We start from the raw sequence: 21,878 nt of genomic DNA, 5'->3' as shown, positions 1-21,878 counted from the left end.
TACAAAAATAATTTTTTTAACAATTTTTTTTTTTTTTCCTATTTGCAGGTGGAGAAACTCTTGATGAATGTGGCTTAAAATTTCTTTTGGCTGTTAGACTCCATACATTTCTTATAACTTCCCTTCCAGCCTGTAGAGCTCAACTCCTTCACCAAGGTGATTTGGTAGTAATATCTTTGGGAAGAGGGAGCATGCATGGAAGGGTAGGGTTATGGGGATGGAACCCAGGGCCTTGCACATGCCAGGTAAGCATGTGCTGTATTACTGAGCCACACTTCCAGCTGATTTTGGTAGTAATCTATTACAGGGAAGAAAGTCAAGTAGAAAGAGAGAGAAACTTATGACTTTTATACTTATTTTTTTGCCTAGGCATGATAGTGATGCTGAGTATGATGTATTCTAAGTTCCCTTTATTTCATTATTTATTTCTTTATTTATTTATTTGGTATCAGGGAGTGAATTCAGGGGCACTCAACCACTAAGCCACATCCCCAGCCTTTCTTTTGTATTTTATTTAGAGAGGGGTCTCACTGAGTTGCTTAGCGCAACTTTGCCATTCCTGAGGCTTGCTTTGAACTCATGATCCTTCTGCCTCAACCTCCAGAGTTGCTGGAATCACAGGCATGCGACACCTCACCCAGCAGTTTCCTTTATTTTTAAGAAGTTTATTTCCTCTTTATCTTCTTTGTTAAGACCTAATATTTTTAATGGTAGATGAAAAGGGCAATCAGATATTCTGCGTTTTTATTGTATTTATTTATTTATTTTTTGATTACTAGAGAGTGAACCCAGGGGCACTTAACCACTGAACAACAGTCCCAGTCCTTTTTTTTTTTATTATTATTTTGAAACAGGATCTTGCTAAATTGCTTAGGGCCTTGATTAGTTTCTGAGGCTGGCCTTGAACTTGCGATCTTCCTGCCTCACTCTCCTGAGTCACTGGGATTACAGGTGTGTGCACACCCAGCTCTGTGTTATGTTTTTAAATGTGAAATATTAAAGGTAAATTAGTATTGTTTTATTCACTTTAATTTTTCTTTAGATTTTTCTCTTTTTTTGCCTTTTTGATATTCATGTAAATTGAGATCCCCCCAAATATGAACACTTCTTATAAAAATAATACATTCAAATTTAAATGCTTTACACAAAGGAAACACAGAATATAAAAAATAAAAATTTGAGCTGTGGTTGTGGCTTAGTGGTAGAGTGCTTGCCTAGTTATGCAAGGCTCTGGGCTCAATACTCAGCACCATATAAAACTAAATAAATAAAATAAAGATATTTTGTGTCCAACCACAACTAAAAAATATTTTTTAAAAAATTTTATGAAATTTGTACCCCTGAAACAGATAAAATTAGCGTGTATTGCAGATATTAGTTTAATAGCATTATATTTCAGATATGCTCACGTACTATTTAGACAGTACTCTTACGGTTGAAAGTAACAAAAATCTCACTTCAGATGACTTAAAACAGAATATTTATGAACTCAATTCCTAGAAGCTTAAAGAGATGAAGCTGGGTTCCAGAGTGGATAGTGTTACTGGTACTCTGCAAATGAGCCTCTCTATTCACTGGTCCCTGTCTCTTGTTCTTTATTTTCTATTTTGTTTCCCTCCTTGCTTCCTTTCTCCCCTCATTTTGCATTTTGCTTTGGAAATTAAAGTTAAAACTTAGTTGAGATTAATTTCTTTTTTTTTAAGAAAAACGTTTTATTGTAAATTGGCAATTCTGTATATTTAAGGGATACATGTAAGATATATGTATACAAAGTAGAATGATTAATTTAAGCTACTTAATATCCATCTGCTCAAGTACTTATGTTTGAAGGTGCAAACACTTGAAATTCGCTTTTAGCAATTTTGAACTATGCAAATGTACTATTATTAAGGGTAATCATCATGTTGTACAAGAGACCTCAAAAACTTATTCCTTTTGTCTTTGTATCCTTTAATCAGTATCTCCCCATTATCCCTATCTTCCAGCTTCTGATTACCACTATCCTACTCTGTTTCTATGAGTTTTGTTGTTTTAGATAGCATTAGTGAAAATATGTAATATTTGTCTTTATATGACTTTCATTCTCTTTTTTGTTATTTTTCCAGTTATTTAGCTATATGATATCATTTGGCGTAAAGTCCTTTAGATTTATCCAGGTTATTGCAGATGACAGAATTTTTTTTATGGCTCTTTAGTATTCTCTTGTGTATTTTCTTTATTCATTCATTCATTGATAGACACAAAGATTGATTTCATAACTGAGATATTGTGAATCATACCCCAGTAAACATGGGGTTTAGGTATCTCTTCAATATATTGATTTCAAATCCTTTGGATATGTACAGAGAAATAGGGTTGCTAAATCTTAGGTTACTTCTAGTTTTAGTTTTTTGAGGAATCTGTATACCTTTTTCCATAATGGCAATAATAATTTACATTCCCACCAATAGTATATGACTTCCCTTTTCTGTATATCCTTGCCAATGCTTATTATCTTTTTGATGACAGCCATTCTAAAAGGTTGAAGTGATATTGTAGCACGTAGCATGGTTTGGTGGTATCTTTGTCTCATGAATTTGAAAAATGAACTCCACAGACACAAAGGGTGAGAGCAAAGTAACAGGATTTATTAGAGTAACATAAAGAAAGCAGAACTTCTGTATGAGGAGGAATGGAAAGAGAGGGTTGCCAGTGAGTGGTATTGTCTAGGGATGTATGTAAATCTGTAAGGTTAAGGAAGCTAGCTAGCTCTTGACCCAATCCTGGCTAAGGTGCTCCATAAGCTCTTCACATTCCCTCTGGTCCTATAAGTTCCTCTTTATGGAGGGGGTCTGGGCATTAGGCAACATTTGTCTCACTGTCACTTACTTTTTCTGCTTACACAGGGATGGGCTTGACCTTGATGAAGCCTGGCCTTTTGTGCCTGTAGTCTCTCAGCCTGCTACACAGAAATCTGACCTTTTGAAGGTGCCCTACCTACCTATTTAACTCTTTCTCTTGCCTCACAATTGTGGTTTTCATTTGCCACTTCCCTTATCAACAAAAATGTGTTTGTTTGGTTTTTTTTTTTTTTATTGGCCATTCATATGTCTGTCTTTGGTAAATGTCTGTTCAGGTCTTTAGATAAAGTTATTTGATTTTTTTTTCTTTTTTATTATTGGGTTTCTTATATATTTTGGATATTCACCTCTTATCAGGTGTTCAGATTAAAAGATGTTTTCTCCTAATCTGTAGGTTGTCTTTACTCTCTGTGAGTTAAATCCTTTGCTCTACACAAGCTTTTTAAATTTGATGTAATCCTATTTGTTTTTGTTGCCTATGCTTTAGGGATCTTATCCAGATCAGTGACATGGAGATTTTCTCCTGTTTTCTTCTGGTAGTTTTATAGTTTCAGATCTTAAGTTTTTAATCCATTTTGTATAGTTAACAAAAAGATTATTAAGTCATTTTGGAGAATTGATTTCTATATTATTATTTAATATATTTATTTTATTTTATTTCTGATGACTTTCTTTGCTTTCAAGTTTACTCCATTTGAGATGAATATATGTATTCCTGATTCATTTGATTAGTGTGAGTATGGCATTTTGTTATCCATTTACTTACAGGCTATATTTGTCTTTATATTTAAATCAGGTTTCTTGGAGACAACATATAGTTGTACTTTTGTTTTTTGAATCACTCTAACAGGCTGTGTCTTTAAATTGAAATATTTTAACTTTTGTCCATTCAAATATTTTAACATTTTGTCCATTGAGGTAGTTGATTGATATCTGCTATATTTGCCACTATTTTCTATTTAATGGTTTTGTTTTCATTTTTATTTTTTAATTCATGAATGGTACTTGTACATATTTATGGGGTATAATGTGACATTCTAATGTATACAGTGTTTAATGATTAAATCGGGGTAATTGCATATATATCACTACAGTTATTTCATTGTGTTGGGGACATTCAAATCCAACTCAAATTCTGCTAGCTATTTTCAAACAATCCATTGCTATAATCCTTTATTCCTATTTTCTTCTTCTACTCTTGAGGTTTTATTTTTTTTAACATTTTAATACCTTTATTTCACTTATTTATTTTATGTGGTGCTAAGGATCGAACCCAGGGTTTCGCACATACGAGGCAAGCACTCTACCACTGAACCACAGTCCCAGCCCTACTCTTGAGGTTTTAATGAGCATTTTACATAATTTCATTTTCTCTCCTTTCTTTCTTACTGTATCAGCTGTGCTTACTTTTTTTTTTTTTTTTTTTTTTTTTAGTGTTGCCCTAAAACTTGCATTATACACTTTCAAGTAACACTATACTTTTTCATGGATAATATGAGTACCTTATAACAACAAAATTGTTATTTTTTCTCTTATCTGTTGAATCATAACTGCCAGTAATTTCACTTACATGTAAGCATATGCATGTACATAAAATATGCACATGTGCATGAATAATCAAATATATTCTTATTAAAAAAATAAGTTTTTACTTAATGTTTTCTTAATCCTCTTCTATTGCTTGTTTTTTCTTTATGTAGAACCAAGTTTCTGACCTATATCATTTTCCTTTTTCTGAAGAGCACCTTTTTTTTTTTTTTTCTTGGTTATACATGGACACAGTATCTTTATGTGGTGCTGCGGATCAAACCCAGTGCCTCACATGTGCAAGGCAAGTGCTGTGCCACTGAGCCACATCCCCAGCCCTGAAGAGCATCTTTTAAGATTTTTTTTGTAGAGCATATTTATGAGCAACGATTTCATCAGTGTGTTTGAGAAAAATTTTTTATTATAATTATTATTTTTTAAAAAATTTTTTTGAATCCACTGCAAGAGAAATTAGGAAAACTATTCTATTCACAATAGCCTCAAAAAAAAAAAAAACAACAACACTTGGGAATCAACATAACAAAAGAGGTGACAGATGTCTATAATGGAAACTACAACACTAAAGAAACAAATTGAAGAACACCTTAGAAGATGGAAAGATCTCCCACACTCTTGTATAGGCAGAATTAATATTGTCAAAATGGCCATACTACCAAAAGTCTTATACAGATTTAATGTAATTCTTATTAAAATCCCATTGACATTTTTCACAGAACTAGAAAAAGCAGTCATGAAATTCATCTGGAAAAATAAGAGACCCAGAATAGGCAAAGCAAACCTTAGCAAGAAGAGTGAAGCAGGAGGCATCACGATACCAGACATTAAACTATACTACAGAGTTATAGTAACAAAAACGGCATGGTATTGGCACCAAAACAGACATGTAGACCAGTAGTACAGAATAGAAGACACAGAAACAAACCCACATAAATACAGTTATCTCATACTAGACAAAGGAACCAAAAACATACCTTGGAGAAAAGATAGGCTGTTCAACAAGTGGTGCTGGGAAAACTGGAAATCTGTATGTAACAAAATGAAATTAAACCTCTGTCTCCTACCCTGCACAAAAATCAAGTCAAGGCTGGGGTTGTAGCTCAGTGATAGAGTGCTTGCCTAGCATATTTGAGGCACTGGGTTCAATTCTTAGCTCTGCATATAAATAAATTAAAAAAATCTATTGGCAACTAAAAAAAATATTTTTAAAAATTCAACTCAAAGTGGATCAAAGATTTAGGCACTAGAACAGAGACCCTGTGCCTTATAGACGAAAAAGTAGGTCCAAGTCTCCACCTTGTTGGCTTAAGACCTGACTTCTTTAAGCAGATTCCTAAAGAGCAAGAAGTAAAATCAAGAATCGTTAAATGGTATAGATTCAACCTCAAAAAACTTCTTCTCAGCAAAGAAAACAAACAATGAATAACATGAAGTAAGAGCCTATGGATTGGGAAAAAATCTTTAGCACATGCACTTCAGATAGAGCACTAATCTCCAGGAATATATAAAGAACTCAAAAAACTTAACACCAAAAAAAAAAAAAAAAAAAAAAGGACTAGTCAATAGATGGGGTAAGGAACTGAACAGACACTTCACGGAAGAAGAAATACAATCCATCAACAAATATATGAGAAAATGCTCATCATCTCTAGTGATGAGAGAAATGCAGATCAAAACTACACTGAGATTTCATCTCACTCTAGTCAGAATGGCAATTATCAAGAATACAAGCTTTGTACAACCAGTGATATGAAAAATTGTGCTCTATATGTGCAGTATGAATTGTAATGCATTCTGCTGTCATATCTATAACAAATTAGAATTAAAAAAATAGTGCCTAGCAGTTAAGTTAAAAAATAATACAACCAACAATAAGTCTTAAAGAAGATGTGGGGGAAAAGGTACAATCATACATTAATGGTGAGACTGCAAATTGGTACAACCACTCAGGAAAGCAGTATGGAGATTCCTCAGAAATCTTGGAATGGAACCACCATTTGACCCAGTTATCCCACTCCTTGGTTTATACCCAAAGGACTTAAAATCAGCATTCTACAGGGACACAGCCACATCAATGTTTATAGCAGCTCAATTCACAATAGCTAAACTATGAAACCAGCCTAGGTCCCCTTCAAGAGATGAATGGATAAAGAAAATATGGTATATATACACAATGGAATACTACTCATCTCTAAAGAAAAATGAAATTATGGTAAATGGATGGAACTGGAGACTATCATGCTAAGTGAAACAAGCCAAACCCCCAAAACCCAAAGGCCCATTGTTTTCTCTGATAAGTGAATGCTAATTCATAATGAGACAGGAGTAGGGAAGAATGAAGGAACTTTGGATTTTGTGGAGGGGAGTGAAGGGAGAGGAGGGGGTGTGGGTATGGGAAGGATGGTGGAATGAGACAGACATTATTACCCTTTATACATGTATGATTATACCATTGGTGTGACTCTGCACATGTTCAGCAAGAGGAATGAGAAATTGTGCTCCATTTGTGTACAGTGTGTCAAAATGTATTCTGTGATGTATAACTAAATAGAAAAAAAATTTTTTAAAGGTTTTTTATTTGTAGATGGACACAAACCTTTATTTATTTTATGTACTGAGGATCCAACCCAGAACCTCATACATGGTAGGCAAGTGCTCTGTCACTGAGCCACAACCGCAGCCCTTTTTATTATAATTATTAGTACATATTAATTGTATAAAATAACTGATTTTATTATGACATGTGACATTACATGCTTTGATTGTATTCCCCCTCACTGTTACCCTTGAGAAAGTCTTTTTTAACTCATTGAACTTTGAAGGATAATTTACCTGACTTTAGAATTCTGGTTTGATAGTTTTTTGTTTTTTTTTTCTCTCAGCACTTTAAATATTTCACTCAGTTCTCTTGTTTATATCCTTTCCAAAGGGAAATCTACTGTAAACCTTACCCTTGTTCCTCTATGGGTAAAGCGGTTATGGTTTTTTATTTGTGTTTTAGCTCTTGTTGAAATTCTTCTTTTGTTTTTGGTTTTCTGTAATATGTATAGGTGTATTTGGTATTTGGGATAATACAACCTGTTCATTGCTTTCTGAACAATCTGTGATTAATTTGGGAATGTTCTTAGCGGTTATAACTTGAAAAATTTTATCTCCTTCTCTCTTGTTTCTCCTACTAGTTCAATTATAGTTATGGTAGGACTTTTGCAATTAGCCTACCGTTCTTGATGCCCTGTTCTGATTTCATTCATTGAATTTTTTCTTTCCATTTCAGTTTGAGAAAATTCTGTTGTTCTACTGTAGGCTTACATATTCTTTCCTTGACTGTGTTGAGTCTGTTGATGAGCCTGTCAAAGACATCCTTAATTTCTATTTTCATTTTTAGCTTTTCCTTTTGGTTTTGTTAGAGTCAATATCTGTTTCTCTTTCTCTCTACTTCTCTGCCTATATTATCATCTTTTTTCCCCCTATGATTTTGTGGCAAAGGTATTCTTTTTTTTTTTCTTGTGGTAAGAACACAACATGTGATCTCTCCTAACAAACTTATAAGCAAACAATACATTATTGTTGACTATAGGTACAATTTTGTGTAGCAGAACTCTAGATTTATTCATTTTGTTTGACAGAACTTGAGGATTCCTGAATTGTAATTGCACATTTTCCTCTTCCCAGCCTCTGATAACCATCACTCCTCTCTTTGATTTTATGAATTTGACCATGTCAGATACCTCAGCAAAGTGGACTCATGAAATATATTTGTTTCTGTGGGTACTTTATTTCACTTAGCATTATGTCCTCAGGGTTCAACCATGTTGTTACATATTGCAAAAATTTCCTTTTTGAGGCTGAGTAGTATTTCATTATGGATATAAGCCACATTTTAAAATCCATTCATCTGTTGTATTTATGTTGGTGCCACATTTTGTCTATTGTGAGTAATGCTGCTATGAACATAGGAGTGTTACTGTTATGGGCCAAATTGTATTCTGAGTTCTTTAGCTATATTATTTTATTTAATCTTTAAAGCTATGTAATATGATAGTTCCATGATTAGTCCCATTTTATAAATGAATGAAGAAACTGAGACAGGAAGAAACTCAATTATTTGCCCACATTTATATATTTAGTTAGTGGTAAAACTGGAATTTAATGTATGCATTAAATTCTGGAGTCTGTGCAGTGCTGTGCTTAGTTCATTAAGCTATACTATTTACTTAATATCTTTTAATTCTAAGGAATTAAGTCCATAAAACAAATGTTGACCAGAGAAAAGTAAGAAGCAGCTTTGAGGGGGGAAGCATACCAATATAGAATACTGCTTGTAGTGTTTCTCCTTGTCTTAAAAGGATCATGGGTAATTGCTAGAGAATGAAAATACTGTAGCACAATGGCAAGTGGCATTTGCCATAAATATCTATTATGTTTTTTCAAAAAAATATATGTACAAAATATATGCTCATTGGAGTGCCACAGTTGTTTGGAAAACCAAAAATAATAAATTACTCAACTTCTAGCACTCTTAAAGATTTAAGTATAGTTGTGAATCTCATAAAAACTTATACATTTTTACTGCAAATATGTAATACACATTTCTGGTAATCGTTTTATGTCATATTCATATTTCTTATAAACATTTTTGACATTTCTTCAGGCCTGTCTACTAGTCATTTTGCTTGGGCATTTCATTCAGTAGCAGAAGAAGAACTGTTAAACATGTTGCCAGCAATGCAGAAAGATGATCCCACTTGGTCTAAACTAAGAGCAATGGGTGTGGGATGGTGGGTCCGGAATACCCGCATCTTACGCAAATGCATAGAAAAAGTAAGCATGTTTTGTTTTGATGTAAAAATAAATAGATATATTTTGGATTTCTATTTAAATTACAGTCCATATTTTCTCTGCTCTCAATTATTCCCTTTTGTTTTGAGAGCAACAACATACTTTCAAATAGTCCTTATTTTTCAAAATGTTAATATAATTTTTAAAAATTTACATTTTAATTCCTAAAATTCTAGTTGACACCTTTGTTTAGTGGTATATTTCTGACTTGTACAAAATAGTACATGTTTAGAAAAATAAACTAGTACAGAAGAGCTTGTAATAAAAGGAAGTAGTCCTGTTACCTCCCCTTTGTATCCTTCAGTATCATAAGTTACTTTTATTTGTTTGTATGTATACACATATATTCATAGCATATATTAAAAGGATTTATTTAACATTGAAATAGATAACATATGGCAGTCTAATATGTGAAGGCAATTATTTGTTGACTTACAACCTATTTCTGTGAAAGTTTGAACAATATTTTTCTTATTATAGGTAGCCAAAGCAGCCTTTTATAGAAAAAATGATCCTTTAGATGCTGCCATTTTTTACCTTGCAATGAAAAAGAAAGCTGTGATTTGGGGCTTATATAGGTAAGGAAAAGAAAAAAAAAACTTCATTAGGAGTAAATGCATAAAGTAATATTTATTCTTGTTGATGTTGATTCATGTAGATTTTTAGTTATTTTTGTGTTTAGGAAGATATTTCAAAGGAAAAAATCTTAGGTGTTCTCTGCAAGTGGGAGAAACCTGATCAGGTCACATTTGTTTGTTTTGAGATTTATCAGTCCAGAAATGTATTTTTTCTTATTTTAAGAACTTCTCAAGCTGCTTCTATGATACGAAAGCCAACAACTTGCATTTGGTGTGGGGAAGATGATGAATTGGTGGAGTCTGGAACAAGCATCTGCTGTCTGCCTCATTGAGTTCTTATGGGCTAGTAGATCCATTAAAACTGCCTCCCTCCTTTGGGTGCTCATCTTATTCCAAGCTGAATTCATTTAGAATTTTCTCTTTCACTTCTTCACAGCAGGGGGAGATTACCATAAATAGTTCACCATTTGTTTTGGATTTTGTTCCAAGTGATTTGCATGACAACATTTGGGAGAAAATCATAATGTCAAATCCATTTCTGAGAGACTGGTCTTTCAGGATTGTTTTCAGTAGGGGAAATTTGTTAAAGAGTTTGATCACCAAAGTCATCCTTTGATGGACAAGAAGAAGAGGTTATTGATGATGTTTAAATGCTAAAGTAGCACAGAAGTTATTATTATTTTATATGAATATAAATGCTTACATAATTATTATTTTGCCTTAATTTAATAATTTTTATATGCTGCTAATGCAATGTTCTTTGTAATTTGAAAGAAAATTTTTAAGTAATCTCAGAGATGTGGATGGAAAAGTATTCTTTTTTCACTAGGTAAAGCAGATACATAGTAATTTATGAACTGGCAAATGTTTCTATTAAGTTCTAACTTTTAAGTCCTAACTTTAGAAGATTGTTCAGATATAGAAACATTATATTCCAAGATTTACCTACTTTCCTTTCCTTTATAGGTCTCAAAAAGATACCAGGATGACACAGTTTTTTGGACACAATTTCGAAGAGGAGAGGTGGCGTAAAGCAGCTTTAAAGAATGCCTTTTCTTTGCTAGGCAAACAAAGATTTGAACATTCTGCAGCATTTTTTCTTTTAGCTGGTTGCCTCAGAGATGTAATTGAGGTAATGACTAAAACTTTTTAAAAAAATTGCATTATCATCCTTCTAAGCTCTTTATCTAGATTTTTTAAAAATATTTTTTAGATGCAGACCGACACAATACCTTTATTTTATTTATTTATTTTTGTGTGGTGCTGAGGATCAAACCCAGTGCCATACACATGCCAGGCAAGCACTCTACCACTGAGCCACAACCCCAGCCCGTCTTTATCTGGATCTTAAATTTTTATATTTTAATTTCAGCTTTAGTAGATAACAACCCAAACCTAAGTAACTGAAATAACTGATAATCTTTAATAGTGGCTTTAAAAATTTTGTCACTTAGATTGAATAGTATTTATACAGAATTAAGATAAACCAGCTTGCATTGGTTGGTTAGTAGGATAAATAGTTTATGTGGACTCCTAAAACATGAACAGGTAAACAAAAGATCTCTTTTCTCACTTTAAACATATTTAAATGTTTATCTGACTCTGTCTTAGTTGATGAACCTTAGAAAGTTCTTCAGTGATTAGTTCTCTGTAAACCTTAAAAAATTATGAATAGATTTTCCATTTCTGTCTCAAAGTATCCTTTGGCTCAGAGTCTCATACAGGAATCAAGACAACTTTTTAATTTGGAAATGCTGTACTCTGCTGGGGTGAATAGAGAACATACTCTTGAGAGTAAATTTATAAAATATATGACTTGCATTGACATTGTTTAGAATTATTTGCTATTTCCTCATTCAGCTAAATCTTTTCGCAAATAAGTATTTAGTAATAGCCAATAGATTTTGAAATATTAACATAATTCTTACCTAATGGATTTGTTAAAACAGGCAATGTATGTTTTGTTTCTTCTTATCCTTCTTTGGTAATTTTGGAGATTAATAAAGCCTTGTATTTTTCTAGTTGTTAGAAAGTTGAGTTTATCCTAAAATGAAAGGTGCCTGTGCTTCTTTATAAATAGTATTTCTCTTTTTAAAGGTATGTCTTGAAAAGCTGAATGATATTCAGTTGGCTCTTGTAATAGCAAGACTCTATGAATCTGAATTTGATATGTCTGCAACATATAAATCTATTTTACGTAAAAAGGTTTTGGGAATTGATTCTCCCGTCAATGAATTCAGTTCTTTGCATATAAATATGCATTATGATCCTTTTCTACAGAGTATGGCATATTGGATTTTGGAAGATTATAGTGGTGCTTTGGAAACATTAATAAAGCAACCTACCAGAGAGGATGATGGTAAGTCATACTTTTAAGAGGTTAACAATTACAAGTATTATTAGTATTTGCTGACTGTGTAGACCACTGTTGGGCACGAAGGGTAGTAGAAAACAAATTTATGGGCATTATGACTTTATGACTTACTTTGGGACATAGGATTATATGTATAGTTTTACTTTTCAGAAAGATATGTCCTTTGAAAACCAAGAACATTGGATTTTATATTTTTATGAAATGGATTTATTGAACACAAATATATTATCAACATTTGAATATAAATACTTTTGGATGTAAAGCCAGTTTTATAATAAGTTGAATTTATGGTGTTTTGTGAATTATGGTAAAAGATGTATTCACATAAACAAAGTTTACTTAAGTGATGTGATTAGAAGGTCTTAAGTTGTTGACTATCTTGTTCATGAGATAAGTAATGTAGAGGGCCTTTTAAGTGTATCCTTTGGAGCTCTGCTTTGGACTTTTGTAGAAATTTTTTTTGCTAAAGCTTTCTTGGAGGCTAGTATAAAATGCAATTCTTTATGTAAATTCATATAAAATGATGGGCTTTACTTTGTGAATATTTTTCCAGGATTGAATTGTGTCTGGTAGCTGGTACAATAGGTGACATGTCATTTGGAATACTAACTAGAAAAGCTTCTAGTTCATCACTTCCTGTGTGGCATCATTTAATCAGAAAATATCACCTTATAAAGCCATGAGACTTAGTTCTTCAAGTCTCCTAGCCACCATTTGAGCTAAAAATTTTCTTGTTTTTTTTTAATTAAAAGCTTTAATGTTTATGGATGCCAGGAGATGCCTTTAAGTTCAGTCTGTGAGGTATCATTAGAAAATAAACATGTGAACAGAGGATACAGTTTAAATATAAACAAAATATACAACAATAAATAAATCATGAACTAAAGATTTTCAAACTGGCCTCTTTGTATTGAAGGGGAAAAATAATAAGTCATTTTCTTGTTCCTACTTTTATTATTGTATAAATTATACACACAAACACATAGGTATGTATATATATTTTGATGCTTTTAAAACCAGTTAACCCTGTATTCTTCTGGAAGAAAACACAAAAGATAATAGTGGTGTGGGCCAGGGTGATTGGGGTAGAGGCAGTGATAAGTATTTGGATTTGGGATATTTTAAGTTTGGCTAGCCAAGAGTGGATTGGATATAAAATGTGAAGGAATTAGAAATCAAGGCTAATTTCTGGCTTCTTAGATTGAATAGTAGATTGAGCAGTAGATAAATAATATGAGGAAGTGTTTTCTATCAAGAAGCCTTCTCTAATAAGATGAACTTTGGACAGAGAATATCTAGGTAAAAAATAATTTGTGCCAGCTGGGCCCACTGGTGCCCACTTGTAATCCCAGCTGCTCAGGAGGCTTAGGCTTAGGATCACAAATTTGAGGCTAGCCTGGGCAACATGGTGAGACCCTTAATGATACCCTGTCTCAACAAATCAAAAGATCTGAGGAGGTTGTTCATTTATAGAGTGCTTTCCTGGCATCTACAAGCTCTGGGTTCAATCCCCTATACTGCAAACAAGGAAAAAAAGTGATTTTTGCATATGGCATGTTAAATAAAATAGGTTCTGAGGCAAGATTGTATAAATCTAAGTGGAAATAGAATGTAGACCTTAGAAGTTAGATAGGAATTTAGATATTCAGGGTGAAGTTGGGACTAGATATAGAGATGTGCATATTATCAGCATATAGAAGGTATTTATAAAGCCATGGGAATATGTGAGTTCAACTCAAGGAGTAAAATAAAAAAGAGATCAAGAACTGAACCCTAAGGTGCTCATCATTGAAAGGTAGAGAAGATGAGCAGGCCTAGCAAAGCAGACTGAGGAGGTATGTCTAGGGCAACAGGAGAAAAAGAACTAAATGTTACCTGAAGAGGTTTGTTTTAGTGGGAAATCAGCATAACTTTTGTTTTTCTACTGTTTTTAGAACATTTTTATTACATTTGTGTTCTTGTTTATTCAATGCCATGGATTTGTGCGGTCTATTAATAAAAATTCGTCTAAAGGTCAGGTAAAGGTTCCATGGTAAAGAAAAGGGACAATGATATAAATACCCCCATTGAGATCTTAAAGAACTTTTCTTGATTCATGAAATGAATTTACTTTCAGATCAAGTAATGATGTCAGCCTGTAATCCTGCAGTTTTTAATTTCTACAATTATCTGAGAACACATCCTCTTTTGCTGAGACGTCATTTTGGATCATCTGATACGTTTTCCACACACATGGGTTTAACAGGAAAAAGTGAACTGGCAGGAACAATTAATTTAAGTGAAAGAAGATTATTTTTCACTACTGCTAGTGCTCATCTAAATGCTGGCTGTCCTATGTTGGCTTTGGAAGTATTATCAAAGATGCCCAAAGTCATCAAGAAAACAAAACCTCTTTGTAGAGCATCTAGTTTTCTCGATACTAGTAAAGATTCTTCTCCATTAAAATTGAATACAAAGGAAGATAAGTCTTCAGCTGTTGATTGGTCACAATCACTGATGAATGGTTTTGAATCTTCTTCTGAGGGTTCCTCAGAGAAACAATCAAACTCCACTCTCTCTTTTGATTGGAGCCAACCAAGTGTCATGTTTCAAGATGACTCTTTAGAGTTAAAATGGGATAGTGAAAATGATGATCTTCCTATTTCATTGAAAGAACTAAAACCTCTACAGAGAAAAATAGATAAAAAATTAGATGAACTAAGTAATTACACAGAATCTTTCAGCACACTAGATGAAAATGATGTGTTAAATCCATCAGAAGATATAATTGCTGTTCAATTAAAATTTAGAGCATGTTTAAAAATTCTCACAGTAGAACTTCGTACTTTATCTACTGGCTATGAAATAGATGGTGGAAAATTGCGTTACCAGCTATACCACTGGCTTGAAAAAGAGGTGATAGCTCTTCAGAGGACTTGTGACTTTTGCTCTGATGCAAAAGAACTACAGAGTGCATTTGACAACAATGGAGATGAATTCGGATTAAATGAGGATTCTGATGATTTGCATCATCAAATAAAAGTGAAACAACTGAGAGAAAATTTTCAGGAAAAAAGACAGTGGCTTTTGAAATACCAGTCTCTGTTGAGAATGTTTCTTAGTTACTGCATACTTCATGGCTCCCACGGTGGGGGTCTTGCATCTGTGAGAATGGAACTGATTTTGCTTTTGCAAGAATCCCAACAGGTATGTAACTTCTAATCAGTTCAAAAATAGACACCTCTGAAACAGTTTTTTGTTGTATTTTCTAGTTTTGAATACTAAAACTGTTGCTTTTCTTAATTATACTTTCTTTAAGGATTGCTCCTTTTTTTGTAGCCCATCAAATTTTGAATTTTAGAGCTATGAATATATTGCAATTGGAGGACAATTCTCTATCGTGCTATTCATGACTTGCTTAATTCACACTCAACAGTCTTTACATGACTATCTTGTAAAGTGATGAGCTCTTCTTTATTACAAAGGGACATCTTTTCTCTTTTTTTTTTCTTTTTTCTTTTTTTTTGGTACCAGGGATTGAACTCAGAATACTTGACCACTGAGCCCCATCCCCAACTCTACTTTGTATTTTATTTAGAGACAGAGTCTCACTGAGTTGCTTAGCGCCTCATCATTGCTGAGGTTGGCTTTGAACTTGCAATCTTCCTGTCTTAGCCTCCCCAGCTGCTGGGATTATAGGCATGTGCCATTGTGCCTGGCTGTTTCATCATTTTTTAAATATGATTGCTGGAATGTTGACCATCTCAAGTTCTAACTCTGTAAATTCTGTTGTTATTTTAATTTTCAGTTGTTTGAAGTTTTTCAAAGAATTTCCTGAATTACCTAAATAATGAATTAAAACTAGAAATATTTTTTAAATAGTTTTAACATATTTTTCTTCTTTGTTTTTAAGGAAACATCAGAACCACTATTTCCTAGCCCTCTGTCAGAGCAAACCTCAGTGCCTCTCCTCTTTGCTTGTACAGCCAGTGCCAAAACAGTAGTTGCCAATCCATTATTGCACCTTAGTAATCTGACACATGATATTCTACATGCCATAATAAACTTTGATTCACCACCTCATCCTGACAGCCAAAGCAATAAAGTAAGTATGGTTGATTTTAAACTTTTAGTTCACCTATATGTGATGTTAAAAGTGAAAGATAAATGTTAATCCTTTTTTAAAAAAGAAAATTTGAACATCACACTAGATATAGCAGTTGCTTTGTTACCAAGTTTATATTGATTCTTATGAAAGAAAACTTCTGGTGCAGATCAGACTTATTATGTTACTTGTACCCAATAGTATATTCAGTTTCTTTTAAATATATTTTTAAAAAATCAAAATGCTAGTTATTTAGTTTTAGTTAGTTTCATTATGATGAGAGCAATAGGTACACATGTAGATATGTAATTCTTTAAGTAGTACATTTAGCCAAAATACTGATTGTTTTTGAAGAATAAAAACTTAATATTTTGGTATAAAAGTACTAATGGAAAGTAAGGTTTTTCTTTGTTAATTTTAAAGGATTACATTTTTTAAGGACAATGGGGTGAAGTGTCTTGCCCCGTCATTCCTCTAGGGTAGCTGAATGACCTGCAGTGCTTGTTAAAAGTTTGAGTTCTTACGTTTACTCCAAACTCATTAAATCAGTCTGTGAAAAATCCCATGAATATGTATATTTTTAAGACATTCCTCCAGTGATTCTAATGCATAACTATCGTATCCTCTTATCCATCATTATTCCACTTTATTCATTGTGGATATCACACTTCATGTTTCATATTTACTCTTGAAATATGAAATCCTTTGGAATAGCTGATTTTGATTATCTCTGCATATTCCTTGGATTTTTTTTTTTAACCTCATAGTCTAACATGTGGTTTTTGCCCACCTCCAAGGTTATAATGTCACACCAATTTGATTTTCTCCTTGGCTGGGAATATAGCTCAGTTGGTAAAGTGCTTGCCTTGCATGCACAAAGCCCTGGGTTCAATCCCGGCGAGCGCGCGCGCGCACACACACATACTTACACACCAAAAAAAAAAAAAAAAAAAAAATCTGATTTTTCTCCTTGCCTGATAATGGACCCTCTTTAATAATTTAATTCTGATAATTTGATTTTTGTCACCTCTCTTCCTTTACTGCTTTGTAGTATAAATAACTGTAGTGCTTATTACATGTTTTAGAATTTAAGTTCTGTCAGACTGTGTTCATTTTAGCCAAACTTTACTCTTAGCAGCTAAGGAGGCTGACTGAGGTAGGAAGATTGCAAGTTCAAGGCCACCCTTGGCAACTTAGTGAGACTGTGTCTCAAAATAGAAAATATAAAGGACTGGGGATTTGGCTCACTGGTAGAGCACACTTGGGCTTGATCCCCAATATCATGCACACATGTATACAGTTTAATTATAGCATAGCTACGTACCACTACATTATCTTTTGCTACCTTAAGTAACTTTTGCTGCTTAAGAATGACTTTGAAACATTAATGGCTTTAAAAAGTTCTTATTTATTTTTTCTCATGGTTCTATGTGTTGGCTTGTCAGTTATTCTGGTTTGGCCCAGAAAGGCTGATCTATGGACTGTTCATTCATCTAGGCAGCTGGTGAGTTGACAACTGTGGATGACCTGAAGTGGCCACATTGACATTTTTGTGGTTGGCAGGGCTGACGCAGGAATCTGAGTTTTCTGTGTCTCAGCTTCCTTCAGGCAAGCCTAGTGCATTACTCCAGGTTCTCCAGAGAAACAGAATCGCAATAGTTTATGTAGGGGAGAGGAAAGAAAGAGAGACAGACAGAAGTAAGAGAGTCCCAGTTTGAAGATCTGAGAACCAGGAAAATCTGTAGTATAATTGCCAGTCTAAAAGCAAATGGGTTCAAGACACAAGAAGAGCTGATATTTCAGTTTTGAGTTTAATGCAGTAGGCAAGAGGAGTTCCCTCTTATTTAGGGTTTTTTTTTTTTTTTTTCAGGTCTTCTAGTTGATAGGATGATCCCTACCCATATTATGGAGAGCACTATGCTTTAATCAAACTACTGATACAGATATTTATCTCATCTGGAAGCACACAGACAAACCCAGAATAATGTTTGACCAAATGTCTGTGTACCTTATGGCTCAACCTACCTAGGTTTTTTCACATGAGAGTTGTAGCGGTTTAAAAGCAGTAAGAGTAGAATTTGCAGGGCCATTTGAGACATAGATTCAGAACTTGCATCTTACTTCTAGTGAGTCTTCTTGGTCAAAGCAGGTCATAGGCTAGCCCAGATTCAATGAATCAAGAAATAAGAATCCAGCATTGTACTGGAGAAGCTACAAAACATTATGATCATTTTGCAGTCTCCTATATTTGGTCTTACATCTTCATTTAATGTGACATTTTTAATTTATTTCACAGGTCTTACTGATAGTTGAAATAGAAAATAACAATTAGGTTTTTATTCACTCCCCATTTTTACCTACTTAAAAATAATAATCAGAGAATCTTAATATTCTAGTCTACTTTCTTACCTAACTATTCCTTCATCTTTGATTCTACTGTTATACTTCCCGTCATGCCATGTTTAGAGTCTTCTCTTCCTCAAAACAAATGTTTGACTCTACTGCCTTTGAATTGCTTTGTTTTATAAATTCTGCTCTTTTCTGCAAATTTTTTGTAGTGAGACTTCTTTAGTTGGAAATACATATTATAAAAAATATAGTTTATAGAGACAAAACCTTTTTCACCTTTTTGAAAATGCTAATTATATTAGGTGTTGAAAAGGATTATACTTAAAAATATTAATACTTAAAGTGATTTTCTTTGTTTTTTTTTCCAGGTATATGTAATGCACACCTTAGCAGCCTCACTTTCTGCTTGTATTTATCAGTGCCTTTGTTGTAGTCATAACTACAGGTAAATATCTTTTTGTGAAATTTAAGAATTGTTGCAGTAACCAATGAGGTTTCATATTTGATACATTATTACTTTAGAGTTACATGTGGCAATTTAAATAATGCAAAAAGCATTTAATATATTTTCTTTCATTGTGAATAGTTAGCTTGTCTTCATGGCAAATAAATCTCAAGTGAATGCTTATCAATATAACTTGTTAATCTATTAATTATCACTGCCTTATGCTAGACGTTGTGATAGATGCTGAGAATTTAAAAATGAAAAAAATAAGACCATTTTTTCAAAATATTTTTTTTTAGTTGTCAATGGAGTTTGTTTGTTTATATGTGGTGCTGAGAATCGAACCCAGTGCCTCACACATGCTAGGCAAATGCTCTACCACTGAGCCACAGCCCCAACCCAGATAAGCGCATTTTTAAGGTCAGTTTAGTCAAAGACAAATATGTAAACTGAGAAATCATTCGTATTATGACTTATTACTTAAAAGATAAATACTACAATTTGATAGTAAAACACCAAAGGAACATAGAAAAAAGGAGGGACTAACTTGTAATTAATAAAAATTGCACATGAGAATTGATGTTTAGGATTTTTCTAGTATTCTAAAAATACTTTTTTTTTTTTGGTATTGTCTCACCCCTCTTCTATTTTCTTTATACAGTAGAACTTGTGGGTTCATCTTATTTTTCTTTTAAGTTTTATATGTTCTTTTTTTTTTTTGTCTCTGTGTTGTGTGTGTGTGTGTGTGTGTGTGTGTGTGTGTGTGTGTGTGTGTGTGTTTAGGGCAAATCTCAGCTTAATTTTCCAGACACTGATTCATTTTTCAGCAATGTCCTCTCTTTTAACTAGTCAAACATTACATTTTAGAAGTTCTGTTTTTCATTCATAAGATCTCATAGAATTTTTAAAACTTTTATTTTGTTGGTGCATTATAATTTTACCTAATAGGGTTGGTGATTATATATTCATACATGCACATAATATGACAATATAATGTCATTTCACTCCCCAGTACCTCCCATTTCTCTTCCCTCCTCTCTCCCCTGGTCCCCTTTCTCTGTTCCACAGGTCTCCTTTCTGGTCCCATGAGATCCCCCTCACTGTTTCAAAAAAAAATTTTTTTAAATTTGCGCGTACTAATTGTACATATTTGTGCAGTAATGTGTGATATTTTCATATTATATATACTGTGTATAGTAATCAAATCAGCACATGGCATATCTATGACTTAAAACATTTATCATTTCTTTTTGGTGAGAAAATCCAAAGCTACAAGACAGTTTGTCCCTATTTTGAAACATATAATTAATTATTGGCTATAGTCACCCCGTGCTAAAGAGCACTAGAACTTATTCCTCTACCTAACTGAAATTTTGTACCTACTAAACAGCCTTTCTCTGTACTTCCCCTTATCTTTTTCTAGCCTCTGGTAACCACTGTTCCACTCTTTGCTTCTACAAAATGAACTCTTTTAGCTTCCACATATGAGAGAGAACATTGTAGTAATATTTGCCTTTCTGTGTATCTTGCCTTTTTTCATTTGACATAAAGTCCTCAAGGTTCATTCATGTTGCCAAAATGGCAGGATTTCCTTCCTTTTATGTATTACGGTTAAGTGTGTATATCACATTTTCTTAATCCATTCATCTGTTGATGAACACCTTGTTTGATTTCATTTTAGCAATTGTGATTAGTGCTGCAGTAAACATCAGAGTGCAGATCTTTCTTCAATGTACTCATTTCTTTTCCTTTCTTTTGGATATGTACCCACTATATATAGGATTGCTGGATTATATAGTAGTTATAATTTTTAGTTTTTTGAGGAACCACAATACTTTTTTTCATAATGACTGTACAAATTTACATTCACAAGTACAGTGTATGAATAGAGTTCTTTATCCACATTGTCACCAGCATTTGTCATTTTTTGTCTTTTGGATAATAAGTCATTCTAATGGGGGTGATATAATATCTTATTGTGATTTTGATTTGTATTTCCCTGGTGATCATTATTAAGCATTTTCAAATATATATTTGTTGGGCATCTGTCTTTTTTTGAGAAATATCTATTGAGATAATTTCTGATTTTGTAATAGGATTATTTGATTTTTTTTTTTTTTTGCTATTGCTGCTGAGTTCCTCATATTCTGGATATTAGTCCTTTGTGAGGAGGATAGTTTACAAATATTTTCTTCCATTCTTCAGGTTTTGTCTTTACCTTATTGATTGTATTCTTTGCTGTGCAAAAGCTTTTTAGTTTGATATAATCATGTTTGTCTATTTTTGCTTTTCCTGCCTGTACTTTTGAGATCTTATCCAAAAGTCTTTGCACAGACTAATACCCTGAGGCATTTCCCTATTATCTTCTAGTGTTTCATAGTAGTATATTTTTACATTTAAGCTTTTAGTCCATTTTAAGTTGGGATTTTTATATCACAAGAGATGGGGATGGGATGGGGTCTAGTTTCATTCTTCTGCATGTATATATTTAGTTTTTCCATTACCATTTATTAGAGACTCTCCTTTCCCCAGCATATGAACTTGGTGCCTTTGCCTGTATTCTCTGTTTTTTCCTTTAGTCTGTTTGTCAGATTTTATGCCTCTACCATGCTGTTTTGGTTATTATAGCTTTGGGGTATGTGTATGTGTTTGTGTTTTCTGTGCTATATATTGAACCCAGGGCCTTGTGTGTGCTAAGCTGATGCTCTACCACTGAGCCATACTCCTAGTTCATAATTAGTTAAGACATTATTGTACAGAATAACAGGATTCACTGTGATATTTTCATACATATATTCAGCATGTATTGATTATATCCATTCAC

General features: G+C 33.2%; 1 protein-coding gene across 1 annotated transcript in view; it reads left to right on the top strand.

Moving 5' to 3' along the window:
- The window catches only part of LOC144256173 (dmX-like protein 1), a 166,237-nt gene that overhangs the window by 63,885 nt on the left and 80,474 nt on the right, over positions 1–21,878 (top strand). The window contains 8 exon segments of the mRNA XM_077801257.1: positions 49–156; positions 9,037–9,206; positions 9,705–9,802; positions 10,769–10,934; positions 12,083–12,161; positions 14,293–15,362; positions 16,069–16,260; positions 18,978–19,054. Coding sequence (XP_077657383.1) covers positions 49–156; positions 9,037–9,206; positions 9,705–9,802; positions 10,769–10,934; positions 12,083–12,161; positions 14,293–15,362; positions 16,069–16,260; positions 18,978–19,054 — 1,960 coding nt within the window.

This window comes from Urocitellus parryii, chromosome 1, assembly GCF_045843805.1.
Source record: "Urocitellus parryii isolate mUroPar1 chromosome 1, mUroPar1.hap1, whole genome shotgun sequence".
NCBI classification, from domain to species: domain Eukaryota; kingdom Metazoa; phylum Chordata; class Mammalia; order Rodentia; family Sciuridae; genus Urocitellus; species Urocitellus parryii.
Note: the sequence above shows the minus strand (reverse complement) of the source record. Positions and strands in the feature narration are given on the sequence as shown.